The sequence below is a fragment of the Syngnathoides biaculeatus genome, chromosome 13 (genome assembly GCF_019802595.1).
Source record: "Syngnathoides biaculeatus isolate LvHL_M chromosome 13, ASM1980259v1, whole genome shotgun sequence".
Classification (NCBI taxonomy): domain Eukaryota; kingdom Metazoa; phylum Chordata; class Actinopteri; order Syngnathiformes; family Syngnathidae; genus Syngnathoides; species Syngnathoides biaculeatus.
This window is the reverse complement of record NC_084652.1, coordinates 18,165,618-18,182,685: the sequence shown is the minus strand read 5'-3', so window position 1 is coordinate 18,182,685 and position 17,068 is coordinate 18,165,618. Positions and strand designations below refer to the sequence as shown.

Here is a 17,068-nt window from a genome sequence, read left to right as displayed (position 1 = left end):
GGAAATGTCAAATTTGTTTTTCTACCCATCACACGCTTTCTACGATTAACACAGGCCGTTTTCTGGTTTCGTTTACAATGCCAAAGCTTCCATACGTGCCATGGCACATTAATCTTTTTTTTTTTTTTTTTTTTTTTAAATTATAAGGTTTTTATGGTCATGAGAGGCCAAAATCGAAATTGTGATGGAATTTCTATCAGTCGCCCACCCCTTGTTATCAAGTTGGTCACATTGGTGGATTTTAGTGTGGCGACTCCTATCCCTGGCCCTCAGTTATTTGTCATATGGCCCAACCTTTTCATCCTTTGCAGGCTTGTCAAATGTTTATTTTAACAGATGTCCCGGGCCGGTAAAAAATGGACTGCAATCGTATTATGTAAACATCATCTTTAGGCCTTCCGGTAGAAAAGAGCATTCTCAATTCTGTTAACAAAGCATCTTCATGACCGAGTTGTGTGTGTGCGGTCATCCTCAGGGCGTGGATTCCCTCAGACAACATCCAGGACATCAAGGTGAGCGTGCAGCAGTTACAGGTGAAGCGCAGTAACGGCTGGAAGAAAGCCTGCGACGAACTGGAAGTCTACCAGCGTTTCCTTAAGGAGGGAAGATTATGGAAAACAAAGCTTGAGGAAGGAGGCTGTGATGAAGGAGGTGGAGGCGGCGGTGGACAGAGTCAGAGCCCGAGGAAGTCACAGAAAGACGGCAACCAGCAGATGGATAGGACGCCGAGGACGGTGAAGACTGAAAAGACGCAGATCCCGGACCTGTTGGAGAGAATGCAGGGATCAAAGAGGACTGAGAGAGCGGACAGGAGTGAAGAAGCTGAGTCGAGCATCTCATCCACCAGCAATGAGCAAGTCCGACTGGTGGGTGTGACATACTCATAGCTTTACCAAAGTTATTGTCAAACTTTGCCTATTAATTGAGCTGAGGGGACAGCTACAACAGGTCAAATTTGGTCTCTTAACCCAACAAAGTTGGGATGTATTGTATTGGAAGATGTATTTAGACGAGCGCTTCATTTTATTTGAAGATTAGTACAATTAGTACAGCCTGACGATTAATCGACAGGTCAATTTTGTCAGCAGATATCAGCCCTTGTCAAATAAGACAAAATCTGACAATTTGTGGCTCTTTTTTGTTTTAACATGTTACAACATACTGTAAGACTGAGAATTACAATTTGGCAACGTCCATATTTCATTCAGGGTGCCCTGGGCTGGTGGCCTAAGGCATGATGGGGCAGACGCCGGGCCAGATATTTCTATTTCAGTTTTAATTTGTCATCCTTCCATTAGTGTGGGGGCCAATTTCTGTCTGGGGAGGAAACTGTGCCAGGTGTTCCTACACTCCAATCTTTTCCATGAACCTTCATGCCTTTCCCCTGCTGATTTTTAATGCTTCACATACATTCACACATCTTTGGAGAGTGTTGTTGTTCTGGCTGGGATTGACAGGATGCAAGTCATAACTGTCCCGTGTCCGTTTCGCCTCATCCCCATCAGTCTTCCCAGTTTAAATGCATGACACCCCTCCAGGCATGATCACGGTTCAGGGACAATGGTTGCCAATTGTGGACCTGGTATCAATAATAATAGGATGAGTGGTGGGTATTCACATCTCTTGCCTGGACTCCTGACACAATCCAAAGTTTGCGATGCGAAAAAATTAACTGGGCTACAGAATAGAATCAATCTGCATCCAAGGATGTAATCCTATGGATTAAAGTATTCCGTCAAGATGCTGGAAATCCGGCATTGCATCCTCGGACACACATTGATCTTACGTTGTGTCCCTGTTTATTCATGTCTCTCAGACATTAGACACATTAAACTTCACACCTGTACATTACAATGCCAATTTTTAATATATTCTTTGAGGTAACGTTTCATAAAATTGATGTACTTGAATTATGATGCTCTAAAAAAAATATATATATATATATATATAAATAATATTACTGGCATACAAAAAAACAGCAATGCTATTGTTTGTCATGATAATTTTGGAAAATATACCATCCTGACAAATTAAAGTTACAAACTAAACGTGTATTGAGAGAATGCAATGGATAACAAAAATATTGTAAAAACAGTATGAAAATTTATATCTGTAATAAGAATCTGCAATATGGCAGGACCACGAAGTAAGAACTGTAATATCACACATTGTTCCTCGATGTGCGACGTGAGACTCATTTAGAGTGCACTCCTAAAGTATTGGAATTACCAAAATAAATTTATTTGTTTTTGTAGTATACATTTTGAGTTTCAGATCAAAATATGAATTTGAGACTGGTTTGCTGATCATCATTATCATCTTCCTCTTGGGAGCTTCAAAGGAAGCTTCCGTATCAGCACAGCGCTCCGGTGGCATTGTGAACATGAGAGGTTATCGAACAGTCAACAGCATAGAAAATGGCAGAAAGTAAGGACAAAGGAGAGGGTGGGATGGAAGTTGCTAGGTCACGCTTCGATCCTGTACCTTCTATCAATGCGTCTTCCTACAATATGCCAATACGGCTGTATTTTTCCAATTTTTTTTTTTGGGGGGGGGGGGGGGTGTTACCGCGAAGCGCTGAAGCTGCCAAAAGTGAAGCATGAAGTAGCAAGGGAACCCTATATTCTATTTTCAGGTCATGTATTCTAATCAGTCAGGTCAAACCGACATTATAACATGACAGAAATTATGGGTGCTAACTTACTGCAATTACTATATTGCAATTAAATTGATTCATACATACCGAAACGTGAATGATTTTACAGAACACAGGCATGTTTATGTAAAACTGTTCGTGCTAGCATCAGCTTACTAACCTATGTAACATTTTGTTGCCTGCTTGCAAGGCATATAATATTAAAAGTACATGAACATATCTCAATCCTTGAATGAAAGAGCTTTCCCGACTACCGGTGAACACCACCAAACGTTTTTCCCCATTTATTTTTTACAATACATGACTCGATCCTTTGTTTTTGTTGTTACCACAGTTTCGCGTGTATCCTGTTACATTGGAGTCAACAAGATAAAGACCAGTGATTGTAAAAGACAAGACGCAGTGGTATTGGAATACAAGATTTTATGTCAGTAGTCCTACATCATGGAATGTGAAAGTCCAAATTTGTCTTGTCTGATCCAGGCATTAAATGTGTGTCTCAGATTAGTGTTGTCTGTCCTATAGCATGTTTTTTTAAAAATAATTTTATTGGGAGTCAGATATTTACAGTACCATATAAGAAGACATGGGACACTGCTAAAAGTAAACAACCTCCACTGCGATATATGTCCTCTTTAGCCTGGTGAAGATGGTTAAATTCGGCAGTGAACCACAGCTTGTTGCAATTGAACATGTGAAATGACTTTGTTAGTACACACACCTCTTCACAGAAACTGCTACAGGGTGTAACAGTCGTCGTATATTCATCCAGGCTGCCAGTTGAATTTTCAGTGACGCTGCAGTCTGTGTAGTCTAAACAGCGTTGAAGTGATAACTTTGTTTCATTTCATCCACTTGTTCACTATTTTTAGTGGAGGCCTCGAGCATTTAAGTTGTTGCCTGTATGTTGGTCAAGCTATCCATTTTCTTTCACTGCTTACTCGCAAAGGTCACTGAAGCTGGAGCCTATCCCAACCATCTTCTGGCAAAAGGCAGGGTACATGCTTAACTGGTTGCCAGCCAACCACAGAGCACATCGCAACAACCGTTCACACTCACAATTCCATCTAGGGGCAATTTAGAGTCTCCAATTAATGCATGTTTTTGGGATGTGTGAGGAAGCCAGTGTCCGGAGAAAACTCAAGCAGGCACAGGGAGAACATGCAAATGCCATACAGGTGCGGTTGGGATTTGAACCCCAGTCCTCAGAAGTGTGAGGCCATGCTGGCCCCTGTATGTTGGTATTAAGTGAATTAAGCAGTGATCATAAAAGGCCAGAGCTGCACGTGGAATAGCACAGTATGGGTTATTTAGCATAGTATGGCAGTGGTCTAAAATGTTATTTTTTCTGCTAGGCCAGTCAATGTGTTACTTGCATTTAGGGAGTTTGTGGTTGAGCTTTGCTTTGTTAATGTCCCCAACCATGATGAGGAGTATGTTTAGGTCACTCCTGAGTTTTTTTCAGTCTGGTTTACTTGTTCAGTGAGCGTTAGAAGCAATGCTAATTATTCAATCACTGTTAGTGAGCAGTTTTACGTTTCTCTTTTTTCATGTGTTCTTTGTGGAAATATTCAGCATTGTCTGTCTATGCAGATGAAAGGCAGCCACGAGCCAAAAGCCAAGAAAAGCCGGCGGACTCAAGTGGAGCCCAAAGAAGAAGCCAGTGTATGTATGTTTTATTCATAGTGTCAACAACAATAAACATCCATCCATTTTCTGAGACGCTTATCCTCACAAGGGGCGTGGAAGTGCTGAAGTATATCCCAGCTGTCAACAGGCAGGAAGCAGGGTACACCTTTGACTGGTTGCCAACTGAATGCTGGGCACATGGAAACAGACAACAGTCCCACTTACAATCCCACCTAGGGGCAATTTAGAGTGTCCAAATAATGCATGTTTTTGGGATGTGGGGTAAAAAAACAGAGTGCCTGGAGAAAACCCACATAACCATGGGGAGAACATAAAAACTCCACACAGATGGGGCCAGGATTGAACCCTGGTCCTCAGAACTGCGAGGCCAACACTTGAAACACATTTTCAAAAGTTTTTTTTCCCCCTCCCCAAAAATTCATGTCTCTACATTTTGGTACTATATTTCTATGGTACATAACTAGTAAAGGCCAATCAAATTTGACTGAATACAAGCACTACTGAACATTCAAAGCTGTCTCACATCGTTATTGTTGACAGACACAAACAGTTACTTCTCTTGTCCAGACTTACGTTCCCTTTGTGTTAAAAAAAAAAAATGCAGACTTTGGCAATTTTATTTGCTTTTGAATATTTTCGGTCGGTCGGGTTACCGGAAACCTAAATATTTTTATGGATGGCCTTAGTAAATATCGAAGGATTGAATTCTTGTTTTGTTGGTAATAATATAATAGTTTTATTGTGTGACAGCAATTTGCGCAAATTTGATATAATGGCCCTTGCTGTATATGCCCTGACATTGATTGCTGACCAGTCTATTGTGTAGTAGAAGTTTAAACTTGACTCAAAATTTGTCCACCCTTTTTTCTACCCAAGGACCCCGAGCCCGAGATGGAGGCAGTGAGCTCAAGCCAAGAGATCCCGGTGTCATCTGCCCCGCCACCACCCGAGAAGCAGTCTGTGTCAACACAGACCAAGAAGGCGAATGGTGGTTCACCTCGCACCCTCCACCGTGGGACACAAACCACCTCAGACGGCTCCGCTTGTCAGAACATGTGTCACGAGAAGTACACTAAGGTCTTCAATGATGTCAAGGAGATGATGAAAGCCGACAACAAACGCGAGACGGAGCGCGTGGTCCGAGAAGCTCTAGAGAAGGTCAGCTGCCGACTACAGCCTCATTCCACCGCTCTGCGGTGCTTGTAACCGTGTAAAATTTTAAAAGTGGGAAACTTTCCAAGGGAATTAAAAGGAATTAACCAAAAATTTACAAAACTGAAGATTGTCTCTTAATAGGGAAATTAAATAATATTGATGAAAATACATTTTGGCACAATCCTAACTTTATGCGCTTTATGTTGAAGAAAAAATGTGACATTTCACATTTGCTAATGGCTTTTTATTGTGGCCACCCTATTGCACACCTGTGTAATAATTGTGCTGTTTAAGCGGCATCTTGATATGCCACACCTGTGTGCTGTGAAGGATTATCTCAACAAAGGAGAAATGCTAACTAAGAGATTCAAACAATATTTGAGAGAACTGGGCTTTTGTGTATGTAGAAAAAGTTTTATATCTTGGAGTTTAGCTCACGAAAAATGGGAGCAAAAGTGTTTATTTTTTGGTTCTGTGTTAATCAAATTAAAATACTGTGCTCTTAGCTGAAACCATGGACAGGGTCCATCAATTAAAAAAAGGGTAGGTGCCAAACTTCTTTGATGACCTGGAGAGAACAGCTCCCTACAGCTGAAAAAAGTCCTGTTACCACCGATATTTTTCGTCCGTTAATATAAAATGTGGACTTTTGGCTGTCAACATAATCTCGTAGCGATGATTATGGTTGACAGGAAAACAGTAAGCGTAGGTCAGCGATATCGAGCAAGTGTGTCCCATACAGTCAGCACTAGTCTGCAGCGCCGGCAGTTAACAGAATCAAAACATGCAATATGATTTTTGACCTGCACTGGGCGCTACGCTTAATACAGCCTCTGGCGTGCGGTAGAGGAAAAGTGCCACAGAAAAGTACCAGTGTGTCAGGCCAGATTTGACACAGAACCCCCACACTTCTGTGTTGCTCCACCCAGGGTGCATAACTGGCATGAGAATGTTTAAATGACGGGATTGGAGATTGCTCACAGCCAGAAAAGCACGCAATTGTGTGCCTTTTCTGATTTACAGAAATGGGAGATTATGGCCTATAGTGATTAGGGAGTAGGGAATGATTAATTATTGTTTGGAATCATTCACTCATTCCCTGCTCCCTTATCACTACAAAGGGATTTTCAGTGGAAATTATAGGTGACTATCTTCTCCATCTAAAAATGAGAACTACAAACAGTTTGCGATGAAAGGCAAGTGCTTTTTTTTTATACTTCATTGTCAGCTACGTGGCGAGATGGAGGAGGAGAAGCATGAGGCGGTGAGCAAGGCAGTTGGCGGTGCTCAGGCAGAGATGGACAGGAAGTGCAAGCAGGTGAAGGACAAGTGCAAAGAAGAGCTGGTGGAGGAGGTCAAGAAGCTGGTGGCACAACACAAACAACTAATCTCGCAGACCAAGAAGAAACAGTGGGTAAGAGCTTTTCTGACATTGTTTGCCAGGAAAAAAGTATTGGCCACCTCAATTTTTTTCCATTTTTCTATAGTTTCCCCCACTGTAATGTTTAGGATCATCAGACAAATATAACTCAAGTGAACTGTTTTTAAATGGTGAAAAAATTATTCAGTTACCTTGACCTATGTGGAAAAAATAACTACACATTGGTTAAATCATGAAGTATGGCTAATCTGGCTATTTTCACTCGTCCCACCCAAGATCGATTACCTCCCGACCTCTTAATCAAGAAATCACTTATGGCTGGATCAGAGACAAGACAAATTTGGTCTTTCAAGATTGCACTATGTCAGACTATTGACATCAAATCTTGCCATATCTAGTTCAGACATGTATTTTGATACAACTGCATCCTGTCTTTTACGATACTGGTCTTTTTTTCTGAGCGGGTCGCACTCTACACCTCATCAAAGCTTCCTTTGCACAGTGCTCTTATTATTATATCAGCAATCTTATTCCAAGTGTTGCACTGAACCAACTGGTCACTAATTTTAACAAAGTTAAGACACTTTTACTCGCTGCCGTTGGCCCCAGGCACATCATTGTGTGCGTTGTTCTTTGTTGGTTTACGCCACTTCGTTTTTCATCACTACTTCTTTACAGCTGGAGGCATCAAAACTGGCCACCGAAATTTTTCAAGAAAACTGGAACATTAGTCCCAATTTCGCTCGATTCTCTATGCTCAATCTTACTTGTCACCGGTGCTCTATGCTATTTACATGTAAAATGCGCTTCTACTTACAAAAAATTCCTCTTATGAAATGACTTCCGGAAGGGATTAATTTTGTAAATCGTGATACCACTGTATTTGACATCTATCAGTCTGGAAAGGGTTACAAAAGCCATATCTAAAGCTTTGGATTCCAGGAAATCATAGGGAGAGCCTTGATCCTCACATGGAGAAAGCATCAAACAGGGGTGAACCTTCCTAGTAGTGGCTGTCCTTAAAAGATTACACCATGAGAACAGTAATGAATCATCCAGGAGGGTACAGAGTAACTCAGGGATAACTTCTAAAAAATTCAAGGCCTCCCTTAAGTTAGTTAATTAGTTAAGGTCAGTCTTCATGACACAACGAGGAAGAGACTGGGCAAAAATCACTTCCAAGAAAGAGTTCCAATTGCCTTCAGTGGACACGCCCACACAGTTCTGCAGCGCGAGGTATAGTCTTATTATTCATAATTTCAGAGTAGTGATTCACCAAAATTAAAAATGCTGTAGCGATAACCCATAAAAATACAACCACTTGGAAAATGTATACTTTGTAGTGGAGTAACACTTGAAAGCTGCCAAAAGTGGTGCGATAGCGACCCGACCACTGTTTTCATTGTTTTTGTGTTTGTGTCCTGGCCCCCATGTCAGTGTTACAACTGTGAGGAGGAGGCCATGTACCACTGCTGCTGGAACACATCATACTGCTCCATCAAGTGTCAACAGGAGCACTGGCACGCCGACCACAAGCGCACCTGCCGCAGGAAGAGATGAACCGGACGCACCCTTCCCCCAAGATCCAGGGACCCACCCCTCTCCCCCTCACACGCCATTGGCTCTCAGCCCTTCCTCGAACTTCTGTCATCAGTCAGTCTGCAACACACACACACACATCTTGCCTTCCTTTGCAGGTCTGACATTTTTCAAATTTTTTTTTTAATTTTTTATTATTTAACGCTTTTTATTTAGTGGCCGTGATTTGTCTTTGTTTCTTGTCACAAAATGTTATTTAAGTGTGTGCGGTATTCACGAGCATATAATCTTTCTTTTTTTTTTTTTTAAACATGGCACACATGACGTTGTTTTCATTGAGAGAAAAGACATGGTGGTTGAAAAGACAACTAGTGGACAAGAGGCTGGCAGACACCTTTTAAGCAATCAACCCTTCCTACCTAAACCCCCCCCTCCCCCCTCCTTCCCCCTACCACCCAAAAAAAAAATTACTTATTGGGTACAGGGTCGCAGCATCAATGCTGACTTAACAAATCTTCCCTTGTTTTGAATTATTCTGCACAGTTGAGTTTTAAAATTTGCTGTTCAACACTAAATTGAGTCATAAATGTATATTTTTTAATTGTAACACGGCTAGGATTTGTACAAAAGAAACAAGTATTGCCAAGTGTCATGCATTTTGGCCACGGTTTGAATTAAAGAAACATCAAGGATGGAATAAAAAAAATGTTAATGGAAGATGGACGATATCAAATATTATGCAAATGAGATTGTTTTTCTCTCTGTGATGAAGACGGACTGAGCGGATTGAAAATATATATTTTTTTTCTTTTGTTATAGTTTTATTTGTATTCATATGGAACATTTGTTAGCCTAAATTCTCAAATACACAATCCCTTCTTGCCGGCTGCTGCACTACATGTAAAAAATGTGTTCTCACACCCCGCGTCATGTACGATGTATTTAACAACCTCGATGACCTTTTATCATCATGGTGAGTGCACAAGGTGCTTCTCCTCTTTTTCTTCCTCTTGCTTTTAACTTTTCTCTTGCTGGCGTTCCCAAACCTTGGGGGTACCAGGACCCACGAAAGTCCACGAGCAATCAATGATGTTGGATCATTTGCATACTAAAGCAATGACTACTTCCTTATTAACGGTGAAGAAAATAAGTCTTTGAGTACCCTTCTATAGTGCAAGTTCTCCCACTTGGAAATCATGGAGGGGTCTGAAATTTTCATCGAATTTGCATGTCCACTGTGAGAGAGATAATCTCAAAAGAAAAATCCAGAAATCACAATTAATGATTTTTTTTAACGATTTTATTTGTGTGATACAGCTCCAAATAAGTATTTGAATACCTTTAGAAAACCAATGTTAATATTGGGTACAGTAGCCTTTGTTTGCAATTGCAGAGGTCAAACGTTTCCTGTAGTTGTTCACCAGGTTTGCACACCCTGCAGGAGGGATTTTGGCCCACTCCTCCACACAGATCTTCTCTAGATCAAACAGGTTTCTGGGCTGTCGCTGAGAAACATGGGGTTTCAGCTCCTTCCAAAGATTTGGTGTTCAAATACTCATTTGCAGGTGTATCACACAAATAAATGGTTAAAAAGTCACGCATTGTGATTTCTGGATTATCACTCTCACAGTGGACATGCACCTATTTTGAAAATTTCAGACCCCTTCCATGATTGCGAAGTGGGAGAACTTGCAATATAGCAGGGTGTTCAAATACTTATTTTCTTCACTGTATATTTCGGCCATTTTAAAGCTGTGATGTGGCTATGATGTATTATCACAGAAATTGGGCATCATTCCAATTAAGATGGGGGACCTATAAGAGCAAAATACATTATTACAAGAAGTCCTCTCTTTGAAATTAATTTGTTAAAGTAGGACCCCCCCCCCTTAAGCTTTGACTGTAATCACTGTCAATAATTTTACCAGAATAAAGTATACTTTCTTCTCTCGTTCAACTTTGATATTAATTCTGAATAGAGATGGGTAGGTATGTGTTCAGGTGGTTTGATAACTGGGAGCCAAAATATTGCGGTGTCACGGAATTGAAAAAAAACATCTTATACCACCAATGGAACATTTGATCTGTTTTCAAACTATTTTTTTTTTTTAAAACCTGCAGTATGCCTAAAAAAATTCAAACTGCCCATGCTTAATTACGGCTTACTTTATTGTCATAAGATTACACATTTTTTAAAAAGAATTTATCATAACATTACTTTTTCTTTTTTTGCTACTATATACTATATTGTAGAGAGTAAGGCATACCTCTCGAATTAAAACCGGAATATAACCACATTGATGTTAATTTATTTTCTGTACTGTTTATCCTCAGTCGCCAGCCACTTGCAGGGCAAATACTAAACAAACAATCATTCGCACTCACATTCACGCCTGCGTCGACAATTTAGTGTTCTCAATTAAGCTACCATACATGTATTTTGAATGTGTGTGGAAAATGGTGTACCTAAAGAAAACCCACACAGACACGGGAAGAACATGCAAACTCTCCACACATGCAAGGCTGGATTTGAACCCGGATCTTCACAACTGTGAGGAAGATGTTCAAACCAGTCTGGCACTGTGGAGCACAGATTAAAATTTGATTTTTGAAAATCATTTGATTGTGTTGGTGTTTTGGGGGTTTAATTGAGTCACTCAGAACAAAAATGGGTGAACTCCTTTTTTCCCACTTATAAGTGCATAAATAATTTCCATATTCATCAGATGAACTCTCATCCAAATCAAGGTCACGTTCCATTATATACAAGAAATTATGTTGTTTGTGTGTTTGTGTACGCACACGCACGCACACATCCATTCTCTGAGCTGCTTATCCTCACAAGCGTCCTGGAGCCCATCCTCGCGCTCTTTAGGCCATTTAGGCTGGCAATTTAGAGTATCCAATTAATGCATGTTTTTGGGATGTGGAAGGAATATGAATTTTATACACAGAGTCCTTGCGCTGCAACAGAGTTCCGTTCCTATACTGGTGATGTAACTCAAATTTCATTGTCAGTGGAATTCCACCATTAAAGTCAGAATTTACATAAAAATGGTTTGTATGAAAAAACAAGTGCATTGAAATAAAAAAATTAGATGCTCTACTTACTATTCCTGCTGAGAAGTGGACGGAGAAGAAGAAGAGGAGGCCCTGAGAGCTTTTGGTGAGGTAGCATGTGCAGTTTGTACTGTCCTCTCCACCTCGAAGTATTTCCTAGTGTCTGTCTGGTAGGAAAGCCCAAATCTCACAGTAGCACCGTACACTGTCCATCACTCCCCTTGAAACTTTTGAAAATCGTTCCACATTGGAATCCTGTGTCTCAAATTGTGCCATGGCATGTTCCAGCAGTGAAGAAGGATCAGCTATGCCCTTGGTTGTGGATTTCCTTTCTTCAGTGGATTCTGGAGATTCGTCTTCTGGCATCATCTGCTTATCCAATTCAATCAGGTTCTTTGGTCATAGCTCTTCTTCTTGGGAATCCACAAGTTCTGTGATGTCGTCTTGGTCCAGTTCCAACCATTGACTGATTTTAACAACTGTATCTTATCACCGACTCATGAGTCTCCTCAAAGCGGGGGGGGGAGTTGCTCAATAATTGGGGACACACGTTCTTCTATTGAACATTTTTTTATTACCTGTTTGCGAGACCGATTTGATCATAAGATTGAGCAATCCGTCTATTTAAATGACCTGTTCATTTACTGTATATACTTGTGTACTTAATTGCTAAAAAAATCTTTTACAATAAATAAATCTTTGTTACTCTATTTATGGCAGTGAGGCATATTGACAGAATGAACAAATGATTTCATATTAAGATGCAGAAATGATCCATGGCTTCATAAAGGTTGGCTCTAGTTAGGTCATATATTCAGTCAGGTCAAATCAGCATTACAGCGTGACAGGGACGATGGGTGCTGAGTTATTGTAATAATAAATTACTTCACTCACACTGAAACTTTAGAGCAGGGATCGGGAACCTATGGCTCGCGAGCCATACCTGGCTCTTTTGGTGGTTGCATATGGCCTGCGGAGCCCTCATAACGACATACTGTGCATGTGATTTCTGTCATGCGGGCAACGCAAATGACACAGAGAAGGTTTGTCCTAGTGGGGTTCCTGTGGTTTGTTGTGGCAAGCAATGCAAATGACGCAGAGACAGTTTGTCCTCAGGTTGCTGTAGTTTAGTGTGGCTGTCGATGTCCAAAAGTGCAGGGCCGAACGCCGATTGTGTTAAAACAACAAATTATGGAAAAGCTTTTGACAAAGGTTGCTCAAAGAAAAAAAAATGAGTACCAAAGTTTTCAACAAGAATGGACAGCCTTTGTGGAGAAGGAGGCTTCTGCTGTGTCTAAATTCACAGATGGAGCGTATCCCAAAGCATTTGTCCTCATTGTTGCCAATAAACATTTTGACAGCTTCGCATAAAGACAAGATAATCAAATGAATAAAAGATATGCCTTTGTCGGCAAGAACCGTTCATCATCGCACCATCATGATGGCAAATCAAAGTGAATTACGTTCATGATGGACGGATGCAACTCTCAACGCGTGTATTAAGCAACACAAGTCGCATTAATTGTAAAGTAAAAGTACTTTTGTCATCATTGGTTAGCGGCATTATAACAATGTTATTTAAAAGAATTCAGTGACTTATTGTAATGAAATTATGACAGATGAGACCGCTTCCCGTGCATCTTTTATCCATTCTCTTATTTGCAGCGGTTCAGGTTTTCTTACATTGTCACTTGCAGGGAATGTATTTGTCCCTGAAGTTATCCACTCATTCCATTTCTTCCGGATGCGCTTTTTTAAAGGGCGATTGCACGATACATCTGTTACCTGCAACTGTGCAGTCACGGCACCAGGGATGATCACCAAGTCAGTTTTTTTTTCATTTGGGATTTGTTTAATAGCTGGCAAGTGATGGATGGCATTTAAAGGCATCCAGCACCAGCATTTTGCGACAGAGTTGCTTGTGGTTACACCAGACTGACCTAATCCAGTCCTTCGTGAGGGCCTCATCCATCCATCCATCCATCCATCCGGGTGGCATCTCACTATGTTGTTTTTTTGGCCACTCGCAGTTCTTGGGAAGAGTTTTTCGTCTTAGTATGATGTATGGCTCCATCTTAGTCCCATCGCCAGATGCTCCCAGCATTACAGTAAAGTGTCTTTTTTCGTTCCCAGTCGACTTTATCCTCACTGTTTTTCCACCTTTTTGATCAATTGTATGAGTGCCTCGCAAATGGAAAGTGAGGGCTGTTTGATCAGCATTTGCTATGCACCCAATTTCATACTCAAGCTGCTTGCTCAGGCGTATGATGAACTACTGGTATTTTGTCATTTTATCCCCGTCGGCTACAAAACGTGAAATTGTTGTTCTGTGGCTAACAGGGAGGTTGTGCCTCCTCATAAATGAGTAGCACCAGTTCGCAGATGCCCTGAAGTCTTGGTTCTCTTTAGTCCTTATTCTTTTCAGCATTTCGAGGCAAAGCTCCACGGTGCTAATCCTCTTGCTCTCCTTTCAGCTACAATCTTAAGCAGCTCTTCCTCCATCTCTAGGAACTGTGCAACTTTCCCGCATCCAAAACCTCTTCCATGTTTTTTTTTTTTTTTTTTTTTTTTTGATGGAATATTTTGTCCTTCGTCTTTCTCCACAAACTTACGTTCAATTCAGCCGCGCTGTTTCGCGGTTGCCCACTTTTTCGGCAGCAGCGATGACTTTTGTTTTAAAAGCCACACAGTGTAACTCGCCATTTTAGTTTTTTTTGTCTTAGTTTAAGTTAAAATCACAGCCATCTGTTTTAGTCTGTTTGGTGCAGTCGCAATATGCTACATAACCGATTGGAAATTGGGAAACTCCGGCGAGCAGGTCAGGGAGCCCAGGTTGGCGGCACACGTTACCATAATACATATAAATATGGAAAATTAGACATTGAATATCATAAATGTAAGAAATGTAAATTTATACCTTTTTTTTTAACCACCCTATGTACCTGGATACGACTATACAACTGTCTAAAAAATATATTTTTAATCCATACCTAAATACTGTCTCTTGACTTTTTGAAAATATTTTGGAAATATTTTGCGCATTATATATGAGAAATTACGGTACATCAACCCTCACCCCCCATTAACTGCCAGTTTCACTGCCTTTTTGACAGCATCATGATGAATTTCAACAGGTGATAAGCTTTTGTAGTCATGGCTACAGTTTTTTTTTTCCAAAATGCATTTAGTTCCTTTAAATTACATTATGAAAGGAAAACGTGAGCTCGGCAAATATGCAGGACCGCCAATGGGCAAGGGTGTAATGTACAATGTTTTACTGCGGTAGTCTGACATGGTGCAATTGTGAAGGAGCAAATTTGTCTTGTAGTCTGATCCGGGCATTACAAGTTGGCCATCAGATATTTACTGTACCATGTGAAAAGACACATTACAAAGCTAAAAAATAAACTTACATTTGGATTCAAATATACCGTGTACGTTGGTGACGCCAAGTAAATGTCTTTTACAGAGCCGATCAATGACATCATTGATCAGACTGGCGAATTATGACAAAGGGCAATCAGCTGATCAGCATAAAATGCTAATTATCATCTGATACCAATCAGGTTGATATCGGTACACACAAACACATTAGTACAGTGCAAGAAAGTTCTTTTAAAAGTCTAAATTCTCTTGAGTTTTTGACCTGTATTTATACACATTGACACTTGGTGCTGACTTCTCTCAGCAACTTTTTCCATTTGTGGGCAGTACAGCAGCTAAAACCTGCTTCACCATTCTTGCTTTGGATTCTAAGATGTATTTGACCTGAGTCTGTAGATCCCAGACCTGTAGCAGAAATGTGTCTTCTTAAGATGACAGGGAGCCATTGTAGATACTTTAGAATTGGATTAATATATTCTAGTCAGAACCCAAGCTGCAGCATTGTGAATGAGCGGCAGCTGTTTAATACTCTCTTAGGTGGAGTCCAGTCAGAAGACCATTACAATAGTCAAGTCTACTTGAGATAAAGCATGGATGAGCTTTCTCCTGGTCTATTTGGCAAATGCAAGCCTTCATTCTGGATGAGTTCTTTAGATGGTATAAGGCTGTATTTGATTAGGAATGGGATGTCACTTCAATTCATGAGTCAAGGCAGGTAGGGGAATACTTTGGGCAATATAGTGGATGCGTATTATATTAAACAGTTTACTTGGTCCAATACCATTAACAGAGAAAAAGCACAATTTATGTAACAAAAAAAAAACATTTCCAAACAAGTAAGCGTTGACATAAGTCACTCATATTTCATTTGCAATGTTAAAATTTGAAATCACTTGTGTCCAAATGGCACAAATGGACTTAGCCCAGCATCTCCTCGTGGTCCCCTAAAGTTTGAGAACTCGAATCTTCTACTCCTTCCTCCACGTGTCATTCCAGTGTGTATGTGCATTTCTTATTTGTTTGGCTGAAGATGATTGTCAACGCTTATGCAATCCTTTTGGAAGTCATTTTAATCATTTTCACAAACCAGTTGGACTGCCCCCCCCACCACCCCTTTTGAGAAAAAAACAAAGTGCCACATAAAACTCTATACAAAATGTTGCAAAGCGCATCATCACTTTCTGTACGTATGCCCACGTCTTCATGCTACAAAATTACTTTTTCATTGTTGATTTTTTTTTTATGCTCTAGCTAGCAATATGTACATAAATCTATTCTATGTGCTAACATGGAGGAAATAAATGTATTAAAAAGTTCCATTCTTTGTCTCTTGTTTGAGGGGAAGAATAAAACATTTTCAGAATGAAGTTGATTTTCTCTGGGGAAATTATGGATTTTTTTTTTTTTTACTGTTTTATTTTGCATTTAAAAATTGTTTTGCAATTTTTTTTCCTAAAAATTTACAAAATTTTAGTTCTGTGTTAATTATATTTTGGGGAACAAAACAAATGTTTCAAATGTATTTTTTTTTCAAGACAAACTGTTCCATTAATAGGAGGAAAATCTTAAAAATTGTAATTGTCGTCTGAGAGGAAAGTTTTTTTTTTTTTTTATGATTTAATTTTTATTTTTCAGGGCAGCACAGTGACACAACTGATTAGAGCATTGGCCTCATAGTTCTGAAGATCAGGGTTCGAATCCCGCCCTGTGTGGAGTTTGCATGTTCTTCCCATGCCTGGGTGGGTTTTCTCGGGCACTCTTACTCCCTCCCATCTCCCAAAAACATGCATTCATTGGAGACTCTTAATTGCCCTCCGACCCGTGTGCGGATAAGCAGCTCAGAAAATAGATGGATGGATGGATGGATGGATGGATATTTTCCAATATTTTCTTAAATTACCTCTTGGAATAAAACTGTGTTTTGGGGACATGAGTTTCTTTTCCCTAGATAAATTGTATTTCTCCAAGAGAAAATTTAGTTGAGAATAACATTTTAAAAGTCTGAACAGAATAAAATCTCAATTTTCAGCAAAGTGTGATTTCTTCAAGACAAGTGAAAAATGTCCAAAACAAAAAGAAGGGTTTGTTTCAGAGAAAAAATTGGTCGAAATCTTGGAAGAATACTCATATTTTGTCCATGGGAAATAAAAGTACTCTTTTTCTAAGAAAAAAAATATCTAAAAATGAAGCCGTCCATCTATCCATTCTTTGTATTGCTTATCCTATGACTTGTGGAGAGACAG

The 17,068-nt window shown here is 40.0% G+C and overlaps 1 protein-coding gene across 7 annotated transcripts in view; it reads left to right on the top strand.

Annotated features, from left to right (window-relative positions):
• The window catches only part of zmynd11 (zinc finger, MYND-type containing 11), a 49,868-nt gene extending 33,726 nt beyond the window's left edge, over nucleotides 1-16,142 (top strand). For all 7 annotated transcript variants that reach the window (XM_061840131.1, XM_061840130.1, XM_061840132.1 and 4 more), the window contains 5 exons: nucleotides 476-866; nucleotides 4,250-4,321; nucleotides 5,183-5,464; nucleotides 6,690-6,875; nucleotides 8,280-16,142. In XM_061840131.1, the coding sequence (XP_061696115.1) occupies nucleotides 476-866; nucleotides 4,250-4,321; nucleotides 5,183-5,464; nucleotides 6,690-6,875; nucleotides 8,280-8,402 (1,054 nt within the window). In that variant the 3' untranslated portion in view covers nucleotides 8,403-16,142. The remainder of the gene's footprint in view (nucleotides 1-475; nucleotides 867-4,249; nucleotides 4,322-5,182; nucleotides 5,465-6,689; nucleotides 6,876-8,279) is intronic.
• Nucleotides 16,143-17,068: the final 926 nt, after the last annotated feature.